Raw genomic sequence first — 24,057 nt, forward strand, 5'->3', positions numbered from 1 at the left:
TGTTATTTAATTGAGATCACAAGATTCCGTCATTTCCTGATAAAAGATGTGCTGGGGAGGGTGCATAATTGATAAATTCAATCAGTGCAGAGTATCCTCTCTTGGCAGTCTGACTTAAGTCTGCTGGATTAAGATGAGGTTCTGTCAGTTCTCATGTCATTGCTGGTTCAGTAAATACTTGTACTGAATAGATGTTCTTGGTCGTTTTTCTTATAACTCAGAATCATGCCATCCCTTTGTTACTCTCTTAAGGAGTATTGCAGGATTTATTTTACAATTATCATCTATCTTTAGGAAAGGTGATTATTGTCATATTGGCAGGAGTCTGATAACTGGCACTCACACCAATGAGCCTTTAGAAGCGAGTGAAGTATTTCTATGAGTGTTACTGCTTCTTCATGGTTTATCAATCTTCCATTAAGAATAGGTGACTCCATACTCCATACAAGATAAATCATAAGAAAGGACCCAGCTTAAGCAATGAATAATAATACAAACCCTAGACCAGTATTGAATCCATTTGAATCCCTTTGTGTACATAGAAACTACTGAATGTGCAGTTGGTCACTCTGAGATCCAGACTACTATATTTGATATGCTATTACTATGTATTGGCACTTATGAGATTCCTTCATTTCAATAAATGATACATTTGGGCATCTTTGAATAGTTTTAGTAATAAAAACAGTAAAAACAAAAACGAACTGGGTTTTTACATTTTGGCAACAAGATGGGTTTGATTTCCTCCCTGACTATGGCATACTGCCAGAGCTCCTTTCCAGTGAGTTTCTGATTGGCTGCAACGGCCCGAGAACAGTGATATGGTCACAGAAGGCCGGTTAAGTCATTAAACCTGGAGATTTTTTGGAGCTAAACAATATTAATCACTAATTTAACTCCCTGTTCTTTGATCACTTCTGTCAAAAAACATGACAAAGGACTATCCCTGGTTCAGGGAGAAGTTCAGCAAGGCAAACCAACATAACATTTTGAGCTGGATCCCTGTTCCCCAAGAGGTACATGTAAAAGGATTTGATGACTTCCAGGACCCGTGATTTTCATTTATTTTTTGTGGATCCTGCTCTGTTAATCAGTACAGACACAGTTTCTTTAAATTTAGCAATTTCTGTAAGAAAAACTCTCAAAGACGAAGAACCTTTCAACTCTTCTCTTGAACATCTTGAAATAAAAATCAACCAAGTTTAAACCCAGCATCAATTTCAGTTATTTCTAAATTCAATGTCAGAATAGACATAAGAAGATTATCACAGATATCTATTATTATGGCCTCTTTAATTGGATACAACCGGTCCAAATTGTGGATTAGACAGTGACATGTCATAGCTCGTGACCAATCAGAGGCTGCACAACACACCCCTGTCTCTCCCACACTTCAACCGTAGCTGTACGCCAGTCCCATGCAAATGATTAACTCTGGCCTCGGGCCATTTAAACATCCTTATATAGCTAGTTAAGAGAGGCAATTGCTGCAGAAACTTCAGTCTGTATGCAAGAAGACACACTGGTTAGTTATGCACAGCAAGGAGGACCTCAGGTAAGAGTTCTCCACTGGGGAAATGCTTTGGTCATATATGTGGGCAATTACCTTTACTCCTCCAATTCTAATATATACATTATATGCAACGGAATATGTATGATGCATATTTACTCTTTGATTAAGGACATGGAGTTGTGAGATGCTGTAATGACTGGATGCACAAGATCAGATGTAATATAACCTGTGTATAAAAAAAATCGGATTCAAATAGGAATGTTTCTCAATTTTACTATGGTAAAGGGTAATCAGGTAAAATGGAGGGAATCACATTTTCCTTACTGGCCTTTAAGTTTTTGGGTTGTTGCTTAGTAACAGAAGTAAAAACAAATTGGTGACATCAGCAGACCACAATTATATTGCAAAGACGCAGTATTATCATTGTGCATACATTTAAAGGCTACAGTATGGTCCAAAACTTTTGGTGGGAGAATAGTTGCAGTAAAGCAGGAGACTATGAACGTATTCTACGAAATGTGCTGATGCATAGAGAATTAACATCAAATAGAGCTGTTAAGAGTATCTATATACAAGTTCCTTTGTATGTTAACATGCTACAAAGTCCCATTTTTTCAAAAATGTTCACATCATAGTTTTTCAATCTGTTTTTTTAAAATGGTAGGTTTCCTGCTTTTTAAGGAATCACTTGTAGACAATGTGGATAACATTTTTAAATGGTATTATGTATCATATTATTGTAGCAAGAAGATTAGATCTGAGGACATGGACATATTGGGGCAGATTTATCAAGCTGTATGAAAGTCAGAATATTCTTAGTTGCCCATGGCAGCCAATCACATCTCCCCTTTAAAACATTCATGAGCACTGGTAAAATGAAAGCTGAGCTGTAATTGGTTGCCATGGGCAACTAAGAATATCCCGACTTTCAGAAACCTTGATAAATCTGCCCCATTATTTTCTATGTGATAAACAATTGAAAAAGAATGGCAATGGTCTAAGTTTGCTGTGCAACAGACTTAGGTAGCTGGTACTCAAACTACAAAACACTGTAGTCACATTTTTATAAAAATAAACATATTAAAAAATATAAAATAATTTGTACTATATTGATTATAAATAGACAATAGATATTATATATAGTAAAATGTTATATTGGCACTACAACTTCTATTTGAGGTAAAAAACCTAAATCGCCCAAATATAATACTCCAAAATGTCCAGACACAGTTATTTATAAGATAACATCCAAATCATAGGATGGTTGATAAAGTTTGCTGTATATTGCACTAATGTCCAGATAAAAATAAAACAGTAAAAAGTTTCCAAGCTCAGAAAAACATGTTTTATATGACCTCCATTTATCCTCCAGCGTTATTGTGTAGAGTCTTGTGCTGGGTTTAGAGATTGCCGTCTCTTTATGACGAGATTCAATCAAAGTTGCTGCATTTGTGTATTACTTGTTTGTGGCACCACTGGTCACAGGGGACCAAGTGCACAGGAATCTTCTAGCAAATATGTCACTGGTTTGTGGCGTAGTTTCTGGCACACGTGTTGTTGGTTTGTGGCGCAGTTTGTGGTGCACGTGTTGTTGGTTTGTTGCACAATCTGTAGCGTGGTTGGTAGAGCGGTTAGTGGCGCACCACTAATCTATAAATACAATTCAGCAACAGAACACAATGGTGCACATTTACTAAGGGTCCGTACACTGCATTTCCATCGGGTTTCCCAACTAATTCCATTTTGCGCCACATTTAACAGGGTTTTTTGGCGCAATAGCGCCAACTTTCATGTGACACAAATCGGGGGTGTGGCTGTCGGACAACCCGACTGATTCGGACTAAATTCAAATGGTGTCGCAAGACATGCACTCACATACACCAGGAAGAAGGTGAACTCCGGTGGACCTGAGCGGGGAAGCTGCACATGCAGGATATCGGGCGCATGATCTTAGTGAATTGCAGTGGACTTTATCCTCGTCGGACAACGCACCTCGGGGATCGTAACAGGACCGGGTAAGAAAATGTGCCCCATAATCCGCAGTAGTGGAGACCAATACAACTTCCAATGCAATTGTGAGTATAAAAGCTGCATTCACCGCACCTTCAATTTGTATAAAATAGTGGATCGGCTGATCCTATAAGTATATGGAAGGTATATTATGGTTAGACGCGTTTCGAAGTTTCCAACTTCTTCCTCAGTAGCATACGGCCGGACAATCCAGAGCACATTGGGAAGGGGTGAACAAAATCAGTGATTTCATAGAGCAATAAATAAATCAGGGCCTCAAGAGGTGAAGCCGACCCACCGGGGAAGTTAAGTGTATATTCATCCAAATAGTCAATTTTTGAATCATGTATGAAACTCAGGAAAAACATGTCAGAGTTGCCCATAGCAATTAATCTGATGCTTTTATTTACCTTCTGAATATGGCTGTTGTTGAAAATTGTTAAAATTATTCTGGACTATTCTGCCAAAACTGACCTTGATACAGAGAGAATCCATGCAGGTATTGTACCACCTAAACTTTACTGTATTTTACTGTTTCCTCTAACTATTTATTCCCCAAAACTCTTTCACCAATGTGCCTTTTTATCATTGCCTCCTTGTGCTCACTCAACAGATATGAAGACTGTGAGGAGACAGCTCGATGGATTCTGGATCAAATCCAGTCTCCACCAGATATTGCCATCATCTGTGGTTCTGGTTTGGGTCTCCTTGCAGAAACATTAAGCAACCCAAAGATCTTTGACTACAGTCAGATCCCACATTTTCCAGCAAGTACAGGTAAATTGCAGTGACCCTGAGTGTCTAAAAGTAGTTAAAAGGGAACCTGTCACCACATTTTTCACAAATATAGCTAGTGACAGGTTCCCAAAGAGCCATATTAAATAATGGCTAACTAACATTAAACCTTTTTTTAGCTAAAATTTGTTTCCCTCACATCCCATCTACTCCTCCCTATGCCTTTCCCAGTAACATTAACATTTACCCAGGGCTGATTCTAGCCTTTTTGCTGCCTGAGGAGAAACTTGAAAATGCTGCCCCCCCCCAACGCGCGCACAGTGATGCTACCTTACACACTAGTAGTCAGCCATTAGACACATATATTAGTGACCTCTAGTACCTTACAGGTGACCATCTACTCCATTCGGAAGGGTACGGATGGAGTAGGCTACGCTTTCTCCTGCCCATGGTTTTCCACTGCTGTATTCACAAAGAAATGTCTTCAACTCCATATGGCAGCCCTAAAAATACCACAGTCACTTACAGTATAATGGATTGTGATTCCAATATATATTATCCTCACAACATGAATGAAAAAACTATTCCCAACATAACCTTAGTCACCCAAATTATAGCATATAGTGCACTCACAATTCAATAAGGTGCCCTAATTTAGTCTCCCCCAGTAATGGACAGCCACTCCCCCCTGTATACACAGCCTCTCTACCATTTATACACAGCTTCTCCCTTACCCCCCTGTATACACAGCCTCAGCCCCCCTGAATACACAGCCTCTCCTCTCCCCCTTTATACAGAGCCTCTCCTCTACCCCCCTGTATACACGGCCTCTCCTCTACCCCCTGTGTACACGGCCTCAGCAACCCCCCCTGTACTTAGCCTCAGCCCCCCCCCCCCTTGTATTCAGTCTCAGATCCTCCCTGTACACAGTTTCAGCTCCCCCCTGTATAGTCTCAGATCTATACGGACCTGCCAGGCATTTACTACTCCCTATCCTCCATGAATTCATGCTGTGAATTCATGTGATCAGATACATACATGCGTTAGATGTTAATGTTACTGGATTAAACACCATGAAGTGCTCAATGATGTAAAAGAGCTGTCTTTCAAGCAAGTCACCAGGTACAAGATCTTCAACAGCTTTTTCTACCTCGAATAATAACTAAACAGTGCTGTATATGTCTGTAGTTAAATACTGGCTGACAATCCCTAGTACTTTTTCCATATAGCAGCATGTCCTGGCAGTGTGACCTGTTAATCAGGAACAAGGAGGAAGGGCACTGCAAGTAAAATTAGATTTTCAGGACTCCAGTAATATTTTTGGACTCACCTTGGATGCATAGAGGTTTGCAAGCTGATTTTCTAACATCGATAGAAAATCATTTAGGAATAAGGGCAATGATTTCAATCATAGTTTTTTTAATGAAATATTTATTTTGGGTGTTTCAATTTAAATGACAGGTTCCCTTTAACACACAGTTGAAAAAACGGCACAAAATGTGCTTTTACACCACCCGGCCACTTTCAGGAAGGGAGGCCAGAACAATGCATGAAATGTAGTATAATATTATTATACACACATAGACACATTATACATCTGTAGTTCTGTGTTAATATCAGGAATTGAGTTAAGGATTTTGAGAAAGTTGAATAATAACACTTGGGTGATGTAATTGCAGACATGTTTTTTTAAAATTCTATTATTTTACATTTCATTTTATTTTTACTAAAAATGTAAAATATCAGAGCTTGATATGTGATTCTATATGGACTCTTTGCTGATTTCAGTTGCAGGACACTCTGGGCAGTTGGTGTTTGGCGTTCTGCAGGACAAGTCATGTGTCTGTATGAAAGGACGATTCCATGTCTATGAAGGATATCCTCTGTGGAAAGTAAGTTCTGAGATCTATGCATGTGACAATCTCCTGATGAGCTTAAGTTATAATATTTCGTCAAAATGCTGTACTTTATGTAACCCCAATCCTATTTGAAGGCCCTGTAACATTAACTGACTGCTTCCTCTCAGCACAGTGTCAATCAGATTATAATAAAAGTCTGTTGCTAGGGATAATCAGCCTGAGGCTGCATTCACACTGCCGTATGGGGGACGTATATAAGGCATATGTCCTCTATAGACGGCAATGGGCACACACGGCGCCCTTTGGGAGCATTACAGTGCAGCACATGTCCTACCTTTTCTCGGCATACAGCGCTGTGCGCCATGTTCCTCTATGGAGAGGTGCGGGGGTGAGCAGCTACGGTACGGCGGGCAACGGTGGTGTGAATATAGCCAGCTTTTAACTTCTTTTCATTGGAGGTACGATTTTTCATAAAGTATAGCATCCATTTAATATTCCTGATGCATTTCGGCTCTCCTGAGCCTTTTTCAACAGTTGTAACAACCTACACCCATTACTTACTGGAATACAGGCAGTCCCTGGGTTACATACCAGATATGGTCCATAGGTTTGTTCTTAAGTCAAATTTGTATGTAAGTCGAAACTGTATTGTAGATAAAGACATTTTTTTTTGACCCAGTGACAATTGGAGTTTCAAATTTTTTTGCTGTAATTGGACCAAGGATGATCAATAAAACTTCATTACAGACACCTTACAGCTGATCATTGCAGCCTGGGTCTAAAGGAAAGCATCCAGAGAGCTTCAACAGAGGTCACAGGGGGCAGAGGGGTCCGTCTTTAACTATGGGTCGTCTGTAAGTCGGTTGTCCTTAAGTAGGGGACTGCCTGTATTCGGATATGTCATGTTTCCTTTTGTTTCTGAAATAAAAGGGTATCCTGGGACTTTTGAATTACCCTTTCCATAGGTAAAGGATTCAGTTCTCACATTTTTTACGAACAAATAATTGCTCAGTTTATACTGTCTGTATATATTACTTTTTACCTTGACAGTCTGTGACATTCTGGCAATGTCTCTCTAGGTCACTTTCCCAATCAGAGTGTTCAAGCTTCTAGGAGTAAAGGTCCTGATGGTAACAAATGCTGCAGGATCGCTCTGCGAGAAGTATAGACCAGGAGATTTAATGATAATCCGGGATCACATCAACATGCCAGGACTAGCTGCCTTGAACCCTCTGACAGGACCCAATGATGAGAGGTAACAGTCATAAGGGTGATCTAAACTTGTGACAAAACAGCCCCATGTCTAAACTAGTGACAAACAGCCCTATGTCCCTTTAGCTTGTCAGTCCACAAAACCTGAAGAGTAAAATCTAGATACCGTAACTAGATGGGTTACACGCAACACTGTAGAGATTCAGCAGAAGCCAAGGCAATGTAATGTCTTATGCAATAAACTGAAGCTGCTTCCTTGGTAATACAGTAAATACCGTCTGTGAAGCAGCTTCCTAACTCGGTATGTGAAACAAGGGTTGGGTGCATGTATGTTCTCTAAGGATCCATGATTTCTGCAATTTCTTAGAGGAGTAACACTTTATCAATTACCTTGCAGGTTTGGCCCACGATTTCCTTCACTCTGGGACACGTATGACCATGACCTGCGCATTACTGCTTTGGAAATCACCCGTAAGCTTGGTCAGGCAGATCTTACCCATGAAGGAGTTTACTGTATGGTGGGTGGGCCAAATTTCGAGTCAGTTGCAGAAGCCAGGTTTCTGCAGAAGCTTGGGGCAGATGCTGTAGGTAAGTGGTGTGTAATAAATGACCAAGGCAATACCAGACTGCTATCAATTATGATTGCTAAAACACTGCCCTCTATGTCAAAGTAGACACATGTGGACAAAATTGTTGGTACCCATTGTTTGATGAAAGAAAAACCCACAATAGTCACAGAAATAACTTGAATCTGACAAAAGTAAAAATAAATTATATTTCTATGAAAATGAACAAATGAAAGATAGACATTGCTTTTCAATCATGCTTCAACAGAATTAAAAAAAATAAACCTCATGAAACAGGCCTGGACAGAAATGATGGTTCCCATAACTTAATATTTTGTTGGACAGCCTTTTGATGCAATCACTGCAATCAATTTCTGTAACTGTCAATGAGACTTCTGCACCTCTCAGCAGGTATTTTGGGCCACTCCTCATGAGCAAACTGCTCCAGTTGTCTAGGGTTTTAAGAGGTGCCTTTTCCAGACGGCATGTTTCAGCTCCTTCCAAAATTGCTCAATTGGATTTAGCTCAGGGCTCATAGATGGCCACTTCAGAATAGTTCAATGTTTTCCTCTTAGCCATTCTTGGGTGTTTTTAACTCTGTGTTTTGGGTTATTATCCTTTTGCAAGACCCATCACCTGTGACTGAGAGCAAGCTTTCTGAAACTTGGCAGCACATTTCTCTCTAGAATCCCTTGAAATTCCTTTGTACCCTGCACAGATTCAAGACACCTTGTGCCAGATGCGGCAAATAAGCCCCCGAATATAACAGAGCCTTCTACATGTTGCACAGTAGAGACAGTGTTGTTTTTTTAAGATACGCTTCATTTTTCCATCTGTAAACATAGAGCTGATGTGCCTTGCCAAAAAGTTGTATTTTCGCCTCATCTGTCCATAGGATATTCTCCCAGAAGTTTTATGGCTTGTCACCATGTAGTTTTGCAAATTCCGGTCTTGCCTATTTAATGATTTGTTTTCAGCAATGGTGTCATCCCTGGTCATCTCCCATTAAGTCCACTTTGGCTCAAACAACGACAAATGGTGCAGTCTAACACTGATGGTCCTTGAGCATGAAGTTCACCTTCAATAATAGCTTTATAAGTTTTTCTGGGCTCTTTTGTTACTATTCATATAATTCATCTCTTTGATTTGTCATCAAGTTTCCTCCTGAGGCCACATCCAGGGAGGTTGGCTACAGTCCCATAGATGGGGCGTGGAGAGGCTAGCTTCTTTCATTCTGCCTACCAATGAATACAGCTACGAAGAGAGGCACGCACTCGTCAGCAAAGCTGGGTTCTGCGCATGCGCAGTAGCTCCGGCTTCAGAGTTGAGACAGCGCAGCGCATGCGTTGTGCGCATGCGCAGAATCCAGCTTCGCAGACGAGTGTGCGCAGCTCCTCGTAGTTGCACGCTGAAGATGCATTGGTAGGCGGAACCCCAGAGGCTACTGGGGTGTGGAGTAGCTGCGCCGTGTAGCCTCTGCTCCAGCTACTGCATATTGGGGAAATAAAATTTTATTAAAGTTCTGGGCCACGAAAGAATTAGCCTTAAAAAGGGCTATACTACTATACATTAGATGAACCTGCCACCGGATCTACCTTTATAGGTAGATCCGTGGTGGTAGGTTTCCTTCAAGGGTATAAAAGAGACTGCTCTCACACAAAAAAAAATGAGTAAATGAAAATTTTGAAATTTGCTGCTGGACACTACACAAGGAAGACCTGCAAATATCAGTGTCCTCCCAGTCACTGATACTAGTACGTCTCTTCTCAGAACTGTGTATCCAAAACAGACTCTCATATGTCAAGGCTGAACATGACAAACAGTTTAACTGGACTATGGCCTTATACTGTGTGCAAGGAGGAAACCAGCTGTCACCTCCCTGTCATTGTGGTCTTACAATTTGTACTTTCTTCAGGCACCATTTTATATTTTCTTCAGTGTATAGGGAAGCTGGAAAAAAATTCCAATGTGGCAAAAAACACATTTGCTAAATATTCCTACAAGCTTTGTTTTTATATCCTTACACCTCCCCTTTATTCATTGGGTGGGTACGATCATGGAAATACCAAATTTATATAGGATTTATTATGCTTTAATTCTAAAAAAATGGAAATCTTTTGTAAAAAAAAAAAAGTAATTCTTTGTTTTGCCATATACTTTTACGACAAATTTTTCATAGTTCAGTGTACAGAGCTGTGTAAGCTGTTACAAATTGACATACTCATTACTACAACCATTAATTAATAAAAATGAATTAACATTTTTATATTTTTCTTATTTTGTAAAATATTTTTTAAAGGTAATTTTTTTTTTGGGTTAAAGTTAACGGGTTTTTGGCGGGCCAATTTGGCTACAAATGTTTTCAGGTACCACAATTTACTATAATGTACTTGCAGCGCTCTTAAGGTACCAGTACAATAGAAAACCCTGAAGATGACTCCATTTAGGAAACTACACCCCTCAAAGAATTTATCTAGGGTTGTAGTGAGCATTTTAACTCCTGAGGTGCTGGTCCAAATTTAATACAAAATAAATGGTAAAATTGCATTAGTGCCAAATATACTTTGCCAAACTCATACCACTGGGGACAACGATGTCAAAAATCATTATGCGGGTAATCCCGGGTAAAGCTATACCCCATATGTGGCAATATTCCACAGGCTAGGTACACGGCATGGCTCATAATGGAAATACCAAAATGTAGCTTTTGGAGCTCCATTTTCACTAGATTTTGGGATTTTGGGGTGCCATATCGTGTTAGCAGAGCCCCAGTACAATAGAAACCCCTGAGAAGTGACCTTGCTTTGGAAACTGCACCCATCAAAGAATTTATTTCTGGAGAGGGGTTACGCTGTGGTTGTCAGCTGTATAACACTGTAAAAAATGTAATTTCACCCCAACGCTTATGTGTTTATAGCTATAGCTTTTAACTCTAAACATATACGTGTTCAGGGAGGAGATTCTCCAGATATGCTTGAAATACATTTCCTCTGTCATCTCCCCCTAAAACTGTACCCCCTATCACTTGACCCTCACAATATGGCCCCCTTTCATCTCCCTGTCATATTGAGTCCCCCTCCTCACCTCCATTCCTATAGTGCACCCCTCAAATTGTGGCCTTCACTTCTCCCTCTCATATTGTGATCCCCTCATTGCCCCCTTTAATTTCCCTCCTCCTAGTGCAGGCACTCTCAGTCAGAATCCTCTCTTATCAAATTCTCCTCTTCTTTGTCCCCTCTCATCACCCATTCATTTGCAGGGACCCCTCTTCTCTCCCTTCTATTGTGATCCTCTCATTTTTGCCCTTTTATAATTACTCATAATTTTTACCATATCCCTAATTTTTGCCCACAATCTTATTCTTATCCCTCATGTTGTTTGCCCTCTCATCTACCCCTCATATTGTGACCCCTCTCATTTTCCCCTCATATTGTGGCTCCTCTCATCTCACCCTCACAGTGTGGCCCCCTCTCATCTGTTTGTTTCTTCTCATCTCCCCCTCATTTTGTAGGCCACCCCTCATCTCCTCCACATAGAGTCCCCCCTTTCACACCCTTCGTATTGTGCCAACCTCAATTTGTGGCCCCTTCTTCTCCCCCTTATATTGTCATCCTGTCATTGCCCCCCCCCTCCTATCTTTTTACTCTTAGTGCGGCCACCTCTCAATCAAGACCTTCTCTTATCCACTCTCCCCAGAAGTTCCTTCCTTCTTTGTCCCCTTTCATCTCCCACTCATTTTGCAGGCACCTTCATATTGTGATCCCCTCTTCATGTGGCCCTATTTTTAGTCAGGGCCCTCTCTTAACCCCCCTCTCAGTGTGGCCCCCTCTCCTCTTTGCAGCGTATTAAAACATTTATATTAGATACTTAGCTCTGCCTGTTCCACTACAGCTCTTCTCTTCTTTCTCCCACTGCTGCTTCTAAGTGATGCTAGCAGGCTGGAAGACATAATTCAAATAGAAGCATAAAAGGCGCAATGATGGTGCTCTATACATCATCATTTTATTCTTATTGATGGGCCAGTCTGACCCCGAGTGTAGATTTCAAATGTATTCATACACATGCATCAGTATATTAGAAAAATGCTGACCATGATTTATATACTTATTGTTTCAAATATAATTATTATCATTATCCATGCAGGTATGAGTACAGCCCCAGAAGTGGTGGTTGCAAAGCATTGTGGGATGCGGGTATTTGGTCTCTCGCTGATTACTAACCGGGTAGCCCAGGCTTATGAGATTCAAGAATCGGTAAACCACAGCAGTGTCCTGGAGGTGGGGAAGCAGCGGTCGCACCTTCTACAGACTCTTATTACCGAACTGGTGAGAAGCATCCAATTCAAGGAGGAGAACAACCAATAAACTGCATGAAGAACTTGGCGCTAAATGCCACGCATTTACCAGTTGAAAACATGTGTCAACTCCCACCATATTCTCCTGACTCCAGATTATAGCAACTTGGGAGTTATATTATAAAATATATTCCCCTTTATGTTGTATTGCTGTACATTGTAGAAATGAAAGATCTTTTAATATTTAATAAATAAAATGGAATTGACCAGTAAGTATCATATGTGGTTCATATACAGGTTCAGACAGGCCAAGCCGAGTACCAGACAATCCTCCAGTGGGCCCAAGTCCCACCCAGGTCAACATCTGCAAAGAGTTTGTATGTTCCCTCCGTAAATGTGTGGGTTTCCTCCGGGTCCTCTGGTTTCCTCCCACACTGATTTTTGAGTATTTTTAGACAAGGAGGAGGAGGATATACAAATATATAACTCCTAGGTGTATAAGGGTTAATAGATGGCTATTTATATAAGAAAAAACATTACAACCAGTGTTTTCTGTGCTTCAATAGCAAATTATAGTGTTCTTACTTCATGTTTTGAACAACGAGTAAACAAACTTTTTTTTCGTCTTCTTTAGAAACAAACCAATAGACTATGGCTAACGCCACCCCCTCTCCCAGATTAGACTATGGCTGGCAGCACTGCAGTTGATTTTTTTTTTTAATTTGAATTTGTGTTTATGTAAAATACAGACATACAGGGAAGATGCAACTCACCCCTCTGCTTAGGGAATCCCAGTGATGTCAAATGCAGACAAATAACTCAGTGGGGCACATTTACTTACCCGGTCCAGTCACGATCCAGCGGCGGATTCTCAGACGCTGATTCGGGTCCGGCCGGGATTCACTGAGGTGTTGCTGCTTGCAAGGTCATATGACCAGTGCATCAAAGGCCAATACTTAACCCCTTAATGACCGCCCTATCGGGATTCTACGGCGGTCATTAAGGGTACTTCTTCTGACGCGACGCCTTTCTACGGCGCCGCGTCAGAAGAAGATTTCGGGACATCGGGTCAGTTTAGTGCCGGTGTCGGGCTGTGATATCACAGCCCAGACCCGGCACTAACACCCGGGATCGGAAAAACTCAGATCCCGGGTGTTTAACCCCTTACACGCCGCGGTCAAGCATGACCGCGGCGTGCAAGTGTGTCCCCCGTGGATCGGACCCTCCGGTGTGCTTACCGGGGGATCCGATCCCTCCTGCCGCTGCCCCGGGTCCCGACGAGTGACCCGAGGCTGTCGGCTCCTCTTCTCGCCGGGTCCTGCCTTCCTGGCAGGACCCGGCTGTAAGTAACTGAGCATGCGCGGCATGCTCAGTTACTTACACTTTACACTGCAATACAAGTGTATTGCAGTGTAGAGGCTTGAATAAGTGATCGGATGATCGCTTATTCAAGCCAAAATGTGGAAAATGTAAAAAAGTTAAAAAAAAAAAAAACTTTTTATAATATAATTAAATAAATAAAATAAAAGTCCCATAATCTCCCCAGTAACACATGAAATGCATATACAGTAAATAAAACACAAAAACATACATATTCGGTATCACCGCGTCCGTATTAATCTGTACAATAAATCTGAATCAATATTGAACCCGCTCGGTGAACTACGTAAAAAAAAAACTTCCCATAATATACAATTTTTCATCAAACACCATCACAAAAAATGTTCTAAAAAGTGATCAAAAAAAGTTACGTTCCCTAATATGATACGACTGAAAAGAACAACTGTTTTCGCAAAAAATAAGGCCTCAACCAGATCTGACAACAGAAAAATACAGAAGTTATGGCCCTGAAAAGTTGTCAATAGTAAAAACAATGCGATTTTCTCCAATATTGGTTTTGCTCAGGAAAATTAAGCAAAAATAAGAAAAACTATATAAATGAGGAATCACCGCAATCGTAGTGAACCAGAGAATAAAGATAAAATATTATTTTTACATTACGGTGAGCGGGGGGAAAAAAAATGCTAACAATCCAAAATAAAAATTGATGATTTTGTTTGTGTCCCCCTTGAAATAGTTAATAAAATCTCAAGAATAAGCTTTAGACCCCCAAAATGAATTATATATACATTGTATCTCATCCCATAAAAAATAAGCCCTCATATGTTTGTATTACCAAAAAAAATAAAAATTTATAGGTCGTACAATGTGACAATACAAATCTGCTGTGAATGGCACCTCCATTCATTCTATACTTGGCCGTGCGCCCGTACAGCAGTTTACCACCACATATGGGGTATCAGTACACTCGGGAGGAATTGGGCATCAAGCGTTGCAGTGCGTTTCATCATTTAATTTATTCTGAAAATTTCAGTTTTGGCCTAAATGAATGTATTTTCCAAAAAAATTCAATAGTTTCTAAATCGCAGGTCTATATTTTTTAACCCATGTGAAACACTTAAAGGGTTAATAGACTTAATAGAAGTTGTTTTACATACGTTGAGGGGTCACGTTTCTATAGTGGGGTAATTTATGGGGTTTTACTATTATTTAGGCCTCTCAAAGTCACTTGAAAGCTGAGTTGTCCCTCAAAATGTGAGTTTTGGCAATTTTCATGAAAATAAGAAAAATCGCACCTAAAGTTCTGCACCTCATAACATCCTAGAAAAATGACCGGAAGCATAAATTATCATCCCAACATAAAGCAGATATTCTGTAAATGTTAATTATCAAACTTTTTGGGTAGTTTTACATCTTGTCTGGAAACCAGAACATTTCAAACTTGGAAAATGAAGAATTTTTACAAACTTTTGCCAAATTTTCACTTTTTTCAGAACGAAATGCAAAACTTATCACTTAAATTTTATAACTAACATGAAGTACAATGTGTCACGAGAAAACATTCTCAAAATCACCGGGATATGTTAAAGCGTTCCGAAGTTATAACCAATTATCGTGAGACTTGTCAGATTTGAAAAATCGAGTCTGGTCATTGAGCTGAAAACTAGTGTCGGTGATAAGGGGTTAAAGGACATCTAACACCAGGCTGACATAATTGTGTGTGCTCCCTCCAGCAGGATCTGCAATTCTTTTAGCTTCTTATGCTAGGATTTTTACCAAAAAAGGGCATTTAAAATTATGCAAATAAGCAGGAGGCGCTCCAGGCTCTATAGGTGTTACCCCTTTTTGGTTTTTGCGTTTCCATTTTTCACTCCCCACCTTGAAATATCTATAATTTTTTTAGTTTTCTATGTAAAGAGCTGTGTGAGGGCTTGTTTTCTGCATAACAAATTGCACTCCATAGTGATGGTGTTTAATGTTTGCGCCATCTTCTTGTGAGCTTAGATGTAATGGCTTTCACTGTGCGCCTAAAATAACATATCTCCTTCATTTTTTGGGTCGTTATGATCACGGGGATAACAAATTTATATTGGTTTTATAATGTTATCATACAGTTACAATAATGAAAACCTCCTGTATGGAGAGGGCTCAGCCTGTGAGCCCTCTCCATACACCCGCACGTGTGATGTACTAATACGTCACGCGTCAGTAATGGGTTAATGACTGTTATCACGATTATAGTCTGATGCTGTTGTCCAGAGGTTTGGCATCATACATACAATAATATATACAGAACTATGAAACTTGGAGTCCTGATAACACCACAGTGTGTGTAATGTGTGATACCTTGTACTGGGCAGTGTGTCTGCTGGCTCTGCCATCCACCCATCTTATCTCTTATGTGTGAGGGCCTGGTGTGATTCCCCCTCCTGCAGGAAGGATTGGCTTCTGCTCTTTACCTCACGATAGGCGGACACTTGGAGCAGGCAGAGCCGGGGGCAGGTGAGGACAGCTGCTTTACATCATACAGGAGGGTTCAGCAGCAGCTGCATCCTATAGCCGGCTCCTGTGATGGAGGAAAAGGCCGGCCTCACGCTGGCCCCCTGCCGGCCAGTCTCCTCATCACACTCCGCTCAGTAACCTTACAGCTGCTGTATTATTGTTATCTAGGCCGCCATATCTGAACACCTCCGCTTCTTGGAAGGGGTGGTAACATGGCGGCTAATAATAACGTCAGCATGTTGCCGGGGTAACGAATTGACACTGGTAAGGATAGAGTCGTGGAAGAGGAGCAAAAACTAAAGAAAAGTCAGACACAAAGAGTGCGAAGGAGACGAGAAGGAGCTGGAGCCGGGTACTGTCTGCACACAGTCTGACTGATATATCTATATATAATTTCGTGCAAAGCTAACGCACAGTCTAAGGAACATAACTGAGCAGAGTAATAAACTGACGATACGACAAACATCTCTACTCCAGAGAGACAGTCTAAATAACATAACTACAGAGAGACAGCCTGACTAATATTACTACAGAGAGACAACCTAAATAACATTACTACAGAGAGACAGCCTGACTAATATTACTACAGAGAGACAGCCTAAATAACATTACTACAGAGAGACAGCCTGACTAATATTACTACAGAGAGACAGCCTGACTAATATTACTACAGAGAGACAGCCTGACTAAACAGGCCAAAACAGACTCTCATATGTCAAGGCTGAACATGACAAACAGTTTAACTGGACTATGGCCTTATACTGTGTGCAAGGAGGAAACCAGCTGTCACCTCCCTGTCATTGTGGTCTTACAATTTGTACTTTCTTCAGGCACCATTTTATATTTTCTTCAGTGTATAGGGAAGCTGGAAAAAAATTCCAATGTGGCAAAAAACACATTTGCTAAATATTCCTACAAGCTTTGTTTTTATATCCTTACACCTCCCCTTTATTCATTGGGTGGGTACGATCATGGAAATACCAAATTTATATAGGATTTATTATGCTTTAATTCTAAAAAAATGGAAATCTTTTGTAAAAAAAAAAAAGTAATTCTTTGTTTTGCCATATACTTTTACGACAAATTTTTCATAGTTCAGTGTACAGAGCTGTGTAAGCTGTTACAAATTGACATACTCATTACTACAACCATTAATTAATAAAAATGAATTAACATTTTTATATTTTTCTTATTTTGTAAAATATTTTTTAAAGGTAATTTTTTTTTTGGGTTAAAGTTAACGGGTTTTTGGCGGGCCAATTTGGCTACAAATGTTTTCAGGTACCACAATTTACTATAATGTACTTGCAGCGCTCTTAAGGTACCAGTACAATAGAAAACCCTGAAGATGACTCCATTTAGGAAACTACACCCCTCAAAGAATTTATCTAGGGTTGTAGTGAGCATTTTAACTCCTGAGGTGCTGGTCCAAATTTAATACAAAATAAATGGTAAAATTGCATTAGTGCCAAATATACTTTGCCAAACTCATACCACTGGGGACAACGATGTCAAAAATCATTATGCGGGTAATCCCGGGTAAAGCTATACCCCATATGTGGCAATATTCCACAGGCTAGGTACACGGCATGGCTCATAATGGAAATACCAAAATGTAGCTTTTGGAGCTCCATTTTCACTAGATTTTGGGATTTTGGGGTGCCATATCGTGTTAGCAGAGCCCCAGTACAATAGAAACCCCTGAGAAGTGACCTTGCTTTGGAAACTGCACCCATCAAAGAATTTATTTCTGGAGAGGGGTTACGCTGTGGTTGTCAGCTGTATAACACTGTAAAAAATGTAATTTCACCCCAACGCTTATGTGTTTATAGCTATAGCTTTTAACTCTAAACATATACGTGTTCAGGGAGGAGATTCTCCAGATATGCTTGAAATACATTTCCTCTGTCATCTCCCCCTAAAACTGTACCCCCTATCACTTGACCCTCACAATATGGCCCCCTTTCATCTCCCTGTCATATTGAGTCCCCCTCCTCACCTCCATTCCTATAGTGCACCCCTCAAATTGTGGCCTTCACTTCTCCCTCTCATATTGTGATCCCCTCATTGCCCCCTTTAATTTCCCTCCTCCTAGTGCAGGCACTCTCAGTCAGAATCCTCTCTTATCAAATTCTCCTCTTCTTTGTCCCCTCTCATCACCCATTCATTTGCAGGGACCCCTCTTCTCTCCCTTCTATTGTGATCCTCTCATTTTTGCCCTTTTATAATTACTCATAATTTTTACCATATCCCTAATTTTTGCCCACAATCTTATTCTTATCCCTCATGTTGTTTGCCCTCTCATCTACCCCTCATATTGTGACCCCTCTCATTTTCCCCTCATATTGTGGCTCCTCTCATCTCACCCTCACAGTGTGGCCCCCTCTCATCTGTTTGTTTCTTCTCATCTCCCCCTCATTTTGTAGGCCACCCCTCATCTCCTCCACATAGAGTCCCCCCTTTCACACCCTTCGTATTGTGCCAACCTCAATTTGTGGCCCCTTCTTCTCCCCCTTATATTGTCATCCTGTCATTGCCCCCCCCCTCCTATCTTTTTACTCTTAGTGCGGCCACCTCTCAATCAAGACCTTCTCTTATCCACTCTCCCCAGAAGTTCCTTCCTTCTTTGTCCCCTTTCATCTCCCACTCATTTTGCAGGCACCTTCATATTGTGATCCCCTCTTCATGTGGCCCTATTTTTAGTCAGGGCCCTCTCTTAACCCCCCTCTCAGTGTGGCCCCCTCTCCTCTTTGCAGCGTATTAAAACATTTATATTAGATACTTAGCTCTGCCTGTTCCACTACAGCTCTTCTCTTCTTTCTCCCACTGCTGCTTCTAAGTGATGCTAGCAGGCTGGAAGACATAATTCAAATAGAAGCATAAAAGGCGCAATGATGGTGCTCTATACATCATCATTTTATTCTTATTGATGGGCCAGTCTGACCCCGAGTGTAGATTTCAAATGTATTCATACACATGCATCAGTATATTAGAAAAATGCTGACCATGATTTATATACTTATTGTTTCAAATATAATTATTATCATTATCCATGCAGGTATGAGTACAGCCCCAGAAGTGGTGGTTGCAAAGCATTGTGGGATGCGGGTATTTGGTCTCTCGCTGATTACTAACCGGGTAGCCCAGGCTTATGAGATTCAAGAATCGGTAAACCACAGCAGTGTCCTGGAGGTGGGGAAGCAGCGGTCGCACCTTCTACAGACTCTTATTACCGAACTGGTGAGAAGCATCCAATTCAAGGAGGAGAACAACCAATAAACTGCATGAAGAACTTGGCGCTAAATGCCACGCATTTACCAGTTGAAAACATGTGTCAACTCCCACCATATTCTCCTGACTCCAGATTATAGCAACTTGGGAGTTATATTATAAAATATATTCCCCTTTATGTTGTATTGCTGTACATTGTAGAAATGAAAGATCTTTTAATATTTAATAAATAAAATGGAATTGACCAGTAAGTATCATATGTGGTTCATATACAGGTTCAGACAGGCCAAGCCGAGTACCAGACAATCCTCCAGTGGGCCCAAGTCCCACCCAGGTCAACATCTGCAAAGAGTTTGTATGTTCCCTCCGTAAATGTGTGGGTTTCCTCCGGGTCCTCTGGTTTCCTCCCACACTGATTTTTGAGTATTTTTAGACAAGGAGGAGGAGGATATACAAATATATAACTCCTAGGTGTATAAGGGTTAATAGATGGCTATTTATATAAGAAAAAACATTACAACCAGTGTTTTCTGTGCTTCAATAGCAAATTATAGTGTTCTTACTTCATGTTTTGAACAACGAGTAAACAAACTTTTTTTTCGTCTTCTTTAGAAACAAACCAATAGACTATGGCTAACGCCACCCCCTCTCCCAGATTAGACTATGGCTGGCAGCACTGCAGTTGATTTTTTTTTTTAATTTGAATTTGTGTTTATGTAAAATACAGACATACAGGGAAGATGCAACTCACCCCTCTGCTTAGGGAATCCCAGTGATGTCAAATGCAGACAAATAACTCAGTGGGGCACATTTACTTACCCGGTCCAGTCACGATCCAGCGGCGGATTCTCAGACGCTGATTCGGGTCCGGCCGGGATTCACTGAGGTGTTGCTGCTTGCAAGGTCATATGACCAGTGCATCAAAGGCCAATACTTAACCCCTTAATGACCGCCCTATCGGGATTCTACGGCGGTCATTAAGGGTACTTCTTCTGACGCGACGCCTTTCTACGGCGCCGCGTCAGAAGAAGATTTCGGGACATCGGGTCAGTTTAGTGCCGGTGTCGGGCTGTGATATCACAGCCCAGACCCGGCACTAACACCCGGGATCGGAAAAACTCAGATCCCGGGTGTTTAACCCCTTACACGCCGCGGTCAAGCATGACCGCGGCGTGCAAGTGTGTCCCCCGTGGATCGGACCCTCCGGTGTGCTTACCGGGGGATCCGATCCCTCCTGCCGCTGCCCCGGGTCCCGACGAGTGACCCGAGGCTGTCGGCTCCTCTTCTCGCCGGGTCCTGCCTTCCTGGCAGGACCCGGCTGTAAGTAACTGAGCATGCGCGGCATGCTCAGTTACTTACACTTTACACTGCAATACAAGTGTATTGCAGTGTAGAGGCTTGAATAAGTGATCGGATGATCGCTTATTCAAGCCAAAATGTGGAAAATGTAAAAAAGTTAAAAAAAAAAAAAACTTTTTATAATATAATTAAATAAATAAAATAAAAGTCCCATAATCTCCCCAGTAACACATGAAATGCATATACAGTAAATAAAACACAAAAACATACATATTCGGTATCACCGCGTCCGTATTAATCTGTACAATAAATCTGAATCAATATTGAACCCGCTCGGTGAACTACGTAAAAAAAAAACTTCCCATAATATACAATTTTTCATCAAACACCATCACAAAAAATGTTCTAAAAAGTGATCAAAAAAAGTTACGTTCCCTAATATGATACGACTGAAAAGAACAACTGTTTTCGCAAAAAATAAGGCCTCAACCAGATCTGACAACAGAAAAATACAGAAGTTATGGCCCTGAAAAGTTGTCAATAGTAAAAACAATGCGATTTTCTCCAATATTGGTTTTGCTCAGGAAAATTAAGCAAAAATAAGAAAAACTATATAAATGAGGAATCACCGCAATCGTAGTGAACCAGAGAATAAAGATAAAATATTATTTTTACATTACGGTGAGCGGGGGGAAAAAAAATGCTAACAATCCAAAATAAAAATTGATGATTTTGTTTGTGTCCCCCTTGAAATAGTTAATAAAATCTCAAGAATAAGCTTTAGACCCCCAAAATGAATTATATATACATTGTATCTCATCCCATAAAAAATAAGCCCTCATATGTTTGTATTACCAAAAAAAATAAAAATTTATAGGTCGTACAATGTGACAATACAAATCTGCTGTGAATGGCACCTCCATTCATTCTATACTTGGCCGTGCGCCCGTACAGCAGTTTACCACCACATATGGGGTATCAGTACACTCGGGAGGAATTGGGCATCAAGCGTTGCAGTGCGTTTCATCATTTAATTTATTCTGAAAATTTCAGTTTTGGCCTAAATGAATGTATTTTCCAAAAAAATTCAATAGTTTCTAAATCGCAGGTCTATATTTTTTAACCCATGTGAAACACTTAAAGGGTTAATAGACTTAATAGAAGTTGTTTTACATACGTTGAGGGGTCACGTTTCTATAGTGGGGTAATTTATGGGGTTTTACTATTATTTAGGCCTCTCAAAGTCACTTGAAAGCTGAGTTGTCCCTCAAAATGTGAGTTTTGGCAATTTTCATGAAAATAAGAAAAATCGCACCTAAAGTTCTGCACCTCATAACATCCTAGAAAAATGACCGGAAGCATAAATTATCATCCCAACATAAAGCAGATATTCTGTAAATGTTAATTATCAAACTTTTTGGGTAGTTTTACATCTTGTCTGGAAACCAGAACATTTCAAACTTGGAAAATGAAGAATTTTTACAAACTTTTGCCAAATTTTCACTTTTTTCAGAACGAAATGCAAAACTTATCACTTAAATTTTATAACTAACATGAAGTACAATGTGTCACGAGAAAACATTCTCAAAATCACCGGGATATGTTAAAGCGTTCCGAAGTTATAACCAATTATCGTGAGACTTGTCAGATTTGAAAAATCGAGTCTGGTCATTGAGCTGAAAACTAGTGTCGGTGATAAGGGGTTAAAGGACATCTAACACCAGGCTGACATAATTGTGTGTGCTCCCTCCAGCAGGATCTGCAATTCTTTTAGCTTCTTATGCTAGGATTTTTACCAAAAAAGGGCATTTAAAATTATGCAAATAAGCAGGAGGCGCTCCAGGCTCTATAGGTGTTACCCCTTTTTGGTTTTTGCGTTTCCATTTTTCACTCCCCACCTTGAAATATCTATAATTTTTTTAGTTTTCTATGTAAAGAGCTGTGTGAGGGCTTGTTTTCTGCATAACAAATTGCACTCCATAGTGATGGTGTTTAATGTTTGCGCCATCTTCTTGTGAGCTTAGATGTAATGGCTTTCACTGTGCGCCTAAAATAACATATCTCCTTCATTTTTTGGGTCGTTATGATCACGGGGATAACAAATTTATATTGGTTTTATAATGTTATCATACAGTTACAATAATGAAAACCTCCTGTATGGAGAGGGCTCAGCCTGTGAGCCCTCTCCATACACCCGCACGTGTGATGTACTAATACGTCACGCGTCAGTAATGGGTTAATGACTGTTATCACGATTATAGTCTGATGCTGTTGTCCAGAGGTTTGGCATCATACATACAATAATATATACAGAACTATGAAACTTGGAGTCCTGATAACACCACAGTGTGTGTAATGTGTGATACCTTGTACTGGGCAGTGTGTCTGCTGGCTCTGCCATCCACCCATCTTATCTCTTATGTGTGAGGGCCTGGTGTGATTCCCCCTCCTGCAGGAAGGATTGGCTTCTGCTCTTTACCTCACGATAGGCGGACACTTGGAGCAGGCAGAGCCGGGGGCAGGTGAGGACAGCTGCTTTACATCATACAGGAGGGTTCAGCAGCAGCTGCATCCTATAGCCGGCTCCTGTGATGGAGGAAAAGGCCGGCCTCACGCTGGCCCCCTGCCGGCCAGTCTCCTCATCACACTCCGCTCAGTAACCTTACAGCTGCTGTATTATTGTTATCTAGGCCGCCATATCTGAACACCTCCGCTTCTTGGAAGGGGTGGTAACATGGCGGCTAATAATAACGTCAGCATGTTGCCGGGGTAACGAATTGACACTGGTAAGGATAGAGTCGTGGAAGAGGAGCAAAAACTAAAGAAAAGTCAGACACAAAGAGTGCGAAGGAGACGAGAAGGAGCTGGAGCCGGGTACTGTCTGCACACAGTCTGACTGATATATCTATATATAATTTCGTGCAAAGCTAACGCACAGTCTAAGGAACATAACTGAGCAGAGTAATAAACTGACGATACGACAAACATCTCTACTCCAGAGAGACAGTCTAAATAACATAACTACAGAGAGACAGCCTGACTAATATTACTACAGAGAGACAACCTAAATAACATTACTACAGAGAGACAGCCTGACTAATATTACTACAGAGAGACAGCCTAAATAACATTACTACAGAGAGACAGCCTGACTAATATTACTACAGAGAGACAGCCTGACTAATATTACTACAGAGAGACAGCCTGACTAATATTACTACAGAGACAGCCTAAATAACATTACTACAGAGAGACAGCCTGACTAATATTACTACAGAGAGACAGCCTGACTAATATTACTACAGAGACAGCCTAAATAACATTACTACAGAGAGACAGCCTGACTAATATTACTACAGAGAGACAGCCTGACTAATATTACTACAGAGACAGCCTAAATAACATTACTACAGAGAGACAGCCTGACTAATATTACTACAGAGAGGCAGCCTAAATAACATTACTACAGAGAGACAGCCTAAATAACATTACTAC

General features: G+C 40.7%; 3 protein-coding genes and 1 long non-coding RNA gene across 8 annotated transcripts in view; 3 read left to right on the forward strand and 1 right to left on the reverse strand.

Annotated features, from left to right (window-relative positions):
• LOC140064154 (transcription factor Sox-12-like) overlaps positions 1–16,563 on the reverse strand; it is a 68,854-nt gene extending 52,291 nt beyond the window's left edge. For 2 of the 3 annotated variants that reach the window (XM_072110751.1, XM_072110749.1), the window contains exon 1: positions 15,877–16,563. The gene's annotated coding sequence lies outside the window, so the exon portion shown is untranslated. The remainder of the gene's footprint in view (positions 1–15,876) is intronic. The other variant, XM_072110750.1, reaches the window with a different exon arrangement.
• Positions 1,407–12,462, forward strand: LOC140064153 (purine nucleoside phosphorylase-like). The gene is made up of 6 exons (XM_072110748.1): positions 1,407–1,555; positions 4,137–4,300; positions 6,047–6,150; positions 7,197–7,372; positions 7,727–7,917; positions 12,039–12,462. The coding sequence occupies exons 1-6, from the start codon at positions 1,533–1,535 to the stop codon at positions 12,257–12,259; spliced, it is 879 nt and encodes a 292-aa protein (XP_071966849.1). The 5' UTR covers positions 1,407–1,532; the 3' UTR covers positions 12,260–12,462.
• LOC140064155 (uncharacterized) lies at positions 16,041–19,514 on the forward strand. The gene is made up of 2 exons (XR_011847714.1): positions 16,041–16,384; positions 19,091–19,514. It is a non-coding gene; the product is annotated as an uncharacterized lncRNA (long non-coding RNA).
• A 3,440-nt stretch (positions 19,515–22,954) lies between these two features.
• C6H20orf96 (chromosome 6 C20orf96 homolog) overlaps positions 22,955–24,057 on the forward strand; it is a 42,849-nt gene continuing 41,746 nt past the window's right edge. Inside the window, exon 1 of one of the 3 annotated variants that reach the window (XM_072110755.1) lies at positions 22,955–23,084. The gene's annotated coding sequence lies outside the window, so the exon portion shown is untranslated. Of the gene's footprint in view, positions 23,085–23,143; positions 23,437–24,057 lie in introns of those variants that run through there. The other 2 variants (XM_072110753.1, XM_072110752.1) reach the window with 2 other exon arrangements.

This window comes from Engystomops pustulosus, chromosome 6, assembly GCF_040894005.1.
Source record: "Engystomops pustulosus chromosome 6, aEngPut4.maternal, whole genome shotgun sequence".
Lineage (NCBI taxonomy): Eukaryota > Metazoa > Chordata > Amphibia > Anura > Leptodactylidae > Engystomops > Engystomops pustulosus.